Raw genomic sequence first — 7,454 nt, forward strand, 5'->3', positions numbered from 1 at the left:
CTAGATGCAAGACCAGTGGTGTAACCAGGAGCTCAGGGGCCCCAGTACAAAAAACAAATTGGGCCCCTTCAACAAATTTTATATACTGATAGCTGATCAGAATGAATTAAAAGTCACTCAGAAGTTACACTTAGAGTCCAAATTCCTGCCTCTGGTATTTTAATGCACAGTTTTAGTTATTTTAATTTTACTTAACGGAAATATTGTAATATAATAATAATGACCTAGCGACAGCAGCCAATGGGGGGAAGTGAGGTGAGTCCTTGAGTCCATGTCTAGTTTTTATTATTTGCATTTTCCATACTGTCCCAACTTTTTCTGATTTGGGGTTGTAATATCAGCCATGCACGCTGCATTGTTTGCTAAATTGCCTTACCTAATAAACCTGGTAAAATACTTAAATGAGAAAGCACAGGGGTAGAATTTGGCTGTTATTCTATAGGAAGGCGATCGGGTGGCGCTGCAGTAAATTACACCAGCCCAGTATCGCTGGGATCCAGGGTTCTAACAGTATACACACAGACATGATTGGCTGTTGGTTGGCTGTGTTATGGTGGTCGACGCCCTGCAGAGGATTGGCCTCCTGTTATGAGTGTGGTACAGCACTGTGCTCAGTGATTCCGGGGAAAGTGGACACACCGCAACCCTGATCAGGATACAGCGGTGTAGTTGTGTATGTAGTTGTGACTCCTCCGATTCTCTCTTTCTCAGGCTGTACTGTGATGCGGAGAACTCGCCGGGTCGAAGATCATGCCAGACGGTTCTGGAGGAGATCCTGGACGGCGTTACGCGCTCTATAGCGCCCATTTTGCCTCACCTGGCCGAGGAGGTGTACCAGCATGCACCAGGGCACGATGGTACGTACGCGTTCTGCGCACTGGTCCAACTGGTTCCTCTGCGCTCAGATGTGGCTCCGAGTTACTGAACACGAGCTTTTCTGAATACGGCAGAACGTTTTTACTGACCCGTGATCCTGGTCAGGGTCGCGGTGGGTCTGAAACCACCTGAAATATACTCACCCGTTACTGACGTCCTCACGGCTCGGACAGTTTAGAACAGCCAGTCTATGTTTTGCACGTTTTAAAAGGGAAGAACATACAAAACTCCTCACAGACAGTGACCAGAGATGAAGTTAGAAACACGTCTCCAGTTGTGTGTTCATCCAGTTGCCTAGCAACACTGTATTGAGCACTGGAATATTAGTCATGTGGAGCTGACATGGTCCGGGTCCACTTCCCCATAAAGAGAGGAATTAACTGCAAATGAATACCGCTACATAGATCACATGATCAGTATGATCTCACCCCGTTCAAGCTGTTTTATGGGGACTTTTGATTGATCTTCATGTCGGAAGGTGGATTTTCGATAAATTTTTATGTCCTCTGATGTCTGATCTGTGTTCCCCTGGTGTCTGATCTGTGTTCCTCTGGTGTTTGATCTGTGTTCCTCTGGTGTTTGATCTGTGTTCCTCTGGTGTTTGATCTGTGTTCCTCTGGTGTTTGATCTGTGTTCCTCTGGTGTTTGATCTGTGTTCCCCTGGTGTTTGATCTGTGTTCCTCTGATGTCTGATGTCTGAGGAATCTGTGTTCCTCTGGTGTTTGATCTGTGTTCCCCTGGTGTCTGATCTGTGTTCCTCTGGTGTTTGATCTGTGTTCCTCTGATGTCTGATCTGTGTTCCTCTGATGTCTGATCTGTGTTCCTCTGGTGTTTGATCTGTGTTCCTCTGGTGTTTGATCTGTGTTCCCCTGGTGTTTGATCTGTGTTCCTCTGATGTCTGATCTGTGTTCCTCTGGTGTTTGATCTGTGTTCCTCTGATGTCTGATCTGTGTTCCTCTGATGTCTGATCTCTGTTCCTCTGGTGTTTGATCTGTGTTCCTCTGGTGTTTGATCTGTGTTCCTCTGATGTCTGATCTGTGTTCCTCTGGTGTCTGATATGTGTTCCTCTGGTGTTTGATCTGTGTTCCTCTGATGTCTGATCTGTGTTCCTCTGGTGTCTGATATGTGTTCCTCTGGTGTTTGATCTGTGTTCCTCTGGTGTTTGATCTGTGTTCCTCTGGTGTTTGATCTGTGTTCCCCTGGTGTTTGATCTGTGTTCCTCTGATGTCTGATGTCTGAGGAATCTGTGTTCCTCTGGTGTTTGATCTGTGTTCCCCTGGTGTCTGATCTGTGTTCCTCTGGTGTTTGATCTGTGTTCCTCTGATGTCTGATCTGTGTTCCTCTGATGTCTGATCTGTGTTCCTCTGGTGTTTGATCTGTGTTCCTCTGGTGTTTGATCTGTGTTCCCCTGGTGTTTGATCTGTGTTCCTCTGATGTCTGATCTGTGTTCCTCTGGTGTTTGATCTGTGTTCCTCTGATGTCTGATCTGTGTTCCTCTGATGTCTGATCTCTGTTCCTCTGGTGTTTGATCTGTGTTCCTCTGGTGTTTGATCTGTGTTCCTCTGGTGTCTGATCTGTGTTCCTCTGGTGTTTGATCTGTGTTCCTCTGGTGTTTGATCTGTGTTCCTCTGATGTCTGATCTGTGTTCCTCTGGTGTCTGATATGTGTTCCTCTGGTGTTTGATCTGTGTTCCTCTGATGTCTGATCTGTGTTCCTCTGGTGTCTGATCTGTGTTCCTCTGGTGTTTGATCTGTGTTCCTCTGGTGTTTGATCTGTGTTCCTCTGGTGTTTGATCTGTGTTCCTCTGGTGTTTGATCTGTGTTCCTCTGATGTCTGATCTGTGTTCCTCTGGTGTTTGATCTGTGTTCCTCTGATGTCTGATCTGTGTTCCTCTGATGTCTGATCTGTGTTCCTCTGGTGTTTGATCTGTGTTCCCCTGGTGTTTGATCTGTGTTCCTCTGGTGTTTGATCTGTGTTCCCCTGGTGTTTGATCTGTGTTCCTCTGATGTCTGATCTGTGTTCCTCTGGTGTTTGATCTGTGTTCCTCTGGTGTTTGATCTGTGTTCCCCTGGTGTTTGATCTGTGTTCCCCTGATGTCTGATCTGTGTTCCTCTGGTGTTTGATCTGTGTTCCCCTGGTGTTTGATCTGTGTTCCTCTGATGTCTGATCTGTGTTCCCCTGGTGTTTGATCTGTGTTCCCCTGGTGTTTGATCTGTGTTCCTCTGATGTCTGATGTCTGAGGAATCTGTGTTCCTCTGGTGTTTGATCTGTGTTCCTCTGATGTCTGATCTGTGTTCCTCTGGTGTTTGATCTGTGTTCCTCTGGTGTTTGATCTGTGTTCCTCTGGTGTTTGTTCTGTGTTCCCCTGGTGTTTGATCTGTGTTCCTCTGATGTCTGATCTGTGTTCCTCTGATGTCTGATCTGTGTTCCTCTGGTGTTTGATCTGTGTTCCTCTGATGTCTGATGTGTGTTCCTCTGGTGTTTGATCTGTGTTCCTCTGATGTCTGATCTGTGTTCCTCTGGTGTTTGATCTGTGTTCCTCTGATGTCTGATCTGTGTTCCTCTGATGTCTGATCTGTGTTCCTCTGATGTCTGATCTGTGTTCCTCTGGTGTTTGATCTGTGTTCCTCTGGTGTTTGATCTGTGTTCCTCTGGTGTTTGATCTGTGTTCCTCTGGTGTTTGATCTGTGTTCCTCTGGTGTTTGATCTGTGTTCCTCTCGTCCGTACCTCTGCGCAGAAGGCGAGACTCTGTTCAGGAGCGGCTGGATCAAAAGCAGCTCCGTGTGGAGAAAACCCGGCCTGGAGGAGGCGGTGGAGGGTGCGAGCGCCATCAGAGACTCCTTCCTGTCCTCCATCCCAGGATGCAATGCGGCAGAATACGACCTCACCATCGCCATCGAACCCGGGCTCTTCTTCGAACTCATGGAGGTAAAATGGAAACGAGCGGCTCGTTATGGTACGGGGGAGGTTCAGAAAGTTCCCGATATAGAAGCACTTTGCAGTTCTACAATTACTGACTGTAGTCCATCTGTTTCTCTACATGCTTTAACCTGCTTTCACCCTGTTCTTCAATGGTCAGGACCCCCACTGGACCACCACAGAGCAGCTATTATTTAGGTGGTGGATGATTCTCAACACTGCAGTGACACTGACATGGTGGTGGTGTGTTAGTGTGTGTTGTGCTGGTATGAGTGGAGTTTTTAAACACCGTGTCCACTCACTGTCCACTCTATTAGACACTCCTACCTAGTCGGTCCACCTTGTAGATGTAAAGTCAGAGACGATCGCTCATCTATTGCTGCTGTTTGAGTCGCTCATCTTCTAGACCTTCATCAGTGGTCACAGGACGCTGCCCACGGGGCGCTGTCGGCTGGATATATTTGGTTGGTGGACTATTCTCAGTCCAGCAATGACGGTGAGGTGTTTAAAAACTCCAGCAGCGCTGCTGTGTCTGATCCACTCGTACCAGCACAACACACACTAACACACCACCACCATGTCAGTGTCACTGCAGTGCTGAGAATCATCCACCACCTAAATAATACCTGCTCTGTGGGGGTCCTGTGGGGGTCCTGACCATTGAAGAACAGGGTGAAAGCAGGTTAAAGCATGCAGAGAAACAGATGGACTACAGTCAGTAATTGTAGAACTACAAAGTGCTTCTATATGGTAAGTGGAGCTGATAAAATGGACAGTGAGTGTAGAAACATGGAGGTGGTTTTAATGTTATGGCTGATCGGTTTACTAAGTGCTGGAATTGTAAATGTAATCAGACCATTAAAAGTTTATCGTTTTTTTAATGGTTTCTCTAACAGTCGCTGCAGGAGGAGCCCACCTCTACCTGCTCCCAGCTGACGGAGCTGATGATGGCGTCTCGCACCACCCTGACCAGCGCTTTACCCCGAGATCTGCCCTCTGATGCCGTCATCAGCACTGGGAGCTTCCTGATTAACCTGGAGGGTAAGATTCTAACCATATGTAGCAAGATATCAAATACTTATATTGCCAAAAGTATTCACTCACCATCCAAATAACTGAATTCAGGTGTTCCGATCACTTCCGTGGCCACAGGTGTATAAAACCGAGCACCTCGGCATGCAGACTGCTTCTACACACATTAGTGAAAGAACGGGTCACTCTCAGGAGCTCAGTGAATTCCGTCAGTGCTGTTATAACAAAGTGGAAGCGATTGGGAACGACAGCGATTCAGCCACCAAGTGTTACCACGTAACATGACAGGGTGGGGCAGCGGATGCTGAGGAACATAGTGCGCAGAGGTCACCAACTTTCTGCAGAGTCCATCACTACAGACCTCCAAACTTCATGTGGCCTTCAGATGAGCTCAGGAACAGTGTGTAGAGCTTCATGGAACGGGTTTCCATGGCCGAGCAGCTGCATCCAAGCTTCACATCATCGGATGCAGTGGTGTAAAGCACGCCGCTACCGGACTCTAGAGCGGTGGAGACGTGTTCTCTGGAGTGACGGATCACGCTTCTCCGTCTGGCGATCCGATGGACGAGTCTGGGTTTGGCGGTTACCAGGAGAACGGTACCTGTCTGACTGTATTGTGCCGAGTGTAAAGTGTGGTGGAGGGGGGATTATGGTGTGGGGGTGTTTTTCAGGAGTCGGGCTCGGCCCCTTAGTTCCAGTGAAAGGAACTCTTAATGCTTCAGCACACCAAGAGATTTATGGGAACAGTTTGGGGATGGCCCCTTCCTGTCCATAAAGACGTGGACGAGCCAGTTTGGTGTGGAAGAACTTGACTGGCCTGCACATAGTTCTGACACCTCTGATAGAACACCTTTGGGATGAATTAGAGCGGAGACTGCGAGCCAGGACTTCTCATCCAACATCAGTGTCTGACCTCACAAAAATTCCCATAAACACACTCCTAGTGAAGAGTTGAAGCTGTTATAGCTGCAAAGGGTGGCGACATCATATTAAACCCTGTGGATTAAGAATGGGAGTCACTCAGGTTCATATGTGTGAATGCAGACGAGCGAATACTTTTGGCAATATAGTGTACATAACATATGCCCAAAAGTTTGTGGACACCTGACTATGAGGTTATTGGACATTCTGTTCCAAAATTACGTGCATTAATACTGAATGATATTAAATGATAGAATAAATAGAAGCTACGATACACAGCACAGCGACCTTTATAGTTGAATGTAAACCCAGAACATCCAGCGACGATGAGACGCTTCATGTTCCGTCTCAAATACTGAAATTCTTGCCTGTGTTTTTGGCTCAGAATTGGTTGTTAGTTACCTGAGTCGTGTTTTTAGCTGTTTCAAACTTCCACATCTTGGACATTTTGACTAAACGATTGCTAACTGAATTGCCGTAGGATTGCCAGGACGCCTCAAAGTGCCGATTCTGCACACTTAAAAACTTCTATTATTTATTTGTCATTGGTAATCGACCAGGTCTAAACACGATCATCCACTATCCCAGGACAATTAAATAACCTTGTACGCCAACGCCCTCTTGTGGAGGATTTATGTTACATCTTGTATACAGAGGGTAAGATGAATTGTTGCCTGGGTGGCGTAAAAATCTTAGACAAAATGCGGGTCGCATGAAATAAAGTTTTAAAATACGCTGCTCTGTCCTGTAGGTGGTGAAATTCGTGAGGAGAGTGCGTACACCGCCGCCGCTGTTCCCATCTCTCTGTCCCGCTGTCCTCGCTGTCGACGCTACACCTCCGACACGCCCGACTGCCTCTGCCCTCGCTGCCACACCGCCGTCGGGAACGCCCAATAAAGACTCCGCACGTCGCAGTAACAGCTGGACGCCGATAGCTCAGCCACAGCGGGCAGAACCGGGACACGGGGGGGCGGGGTGGTTAGAGGGGTGTGGATGTTGTGTACAGCCCGTCGCTCATGTATGCACATTTATATATGTAGGACGAAGTTTGGCGTTCCTCAAGGCAGAAGGTTCTCGCTGTTGTTTCAGGATGGGATACAATCACAGTTATAAGAGCAAACGACCGGTACTCAGGTCCTGATTGTGTCGAATGGTTGACGCCCCTGGAAGTTCTACTCTTGTTGATCCAGGGGTGTCAGAATTAATGTGCTATTTCATTTACATTATCACAAAAAAGTGGCATGCAGCTTCTTGCAGACTGGATGGATGGTGCACATGTACATGAGTTTATTTTGTACGATCGTTGTTCTTTGTAAACAAAGCGGATGTAATAAAATCTAAAGATGCACATTTGAACGCTCAGGAACCTGGTCTATAAGGGTTTACTTTAACTACAAGATGTAGAACATTTGTTCCCTTTAGGATTGAAGGACAGGATTTATTTTTATTCATTTGTATTCATTAATCCAAGAGAATGAACCAAACCAAACAGCTAGCACGACACAATTATCAGACTTTAAAGGCTGTACCGAGGTACCTTGTAACTCAACGCCCCCTAAACTCAAAATTTTTGGTGAAATTTCTACCCTTAAACTCGACGTGTGCATGACTGTCGCTGAATCTGCATCAGTGTGGAATAAGGTGCAGATCCAGGGTTACAGCTCCACATGTATCTGTGTTTATCTGGATTCTCCTCCCTGTTTCA

At 46.9% G+C, this 7,454-nt stretch overlaps 1 protein-coding gene across 2 annotated transcripts in view; it reads left to right on the forward strand.

Moving 5' to 3' along the window:
* Positions 1–7,105, forward strand: part of iars2 (isoleucyl-tRNA synthetase 2, mitochondrial) — a 29,093-nt gene extending 21,988 nt beyond the window's left edge. For both annotated transcript variants that reach the window (XM_063008012.1, XM_063008013.1), the window contains 4 exons: positions 712–857; positions 3,615–3,805; positions 4,693–4,837; positions 6,501–7,105. In XM_063008012.1, the coding sequence (XP_062864082.1) occupies positions 712–857; positions 3,615–3,805; positions 4,693–4,837; positions 6,501–6,646 (628 nt within the window). In that variant the 3' untranslated portion in view covers positions 6,647–7,105. The remainder of the gene's footprint in view (positions 1–711; positions 858–3,614; positions 3,806–4,692; positions 4,838–6,500) is intronic.
* The last annotated feature ends 349 nt before the right edge of the window (positions 7,106–7,454 follow it).

This window comes from Trichomycterus rosablanca, chromosome 13, assembly GCF_030014385.1.
Source record: "Trichomycterus rosablanca isolate fTriRos1 chromosome 13, fTriRos1.hap1, whole genome shotgun sequence".
NCBI classification, from domain to species: domain Eukaryota; kingdom Metazoa; phylum Chordata; class Actinopteri; order Siluriformes; family Trichomycteridae; genus Trichomycterus; species Trichomycterus rosablanca.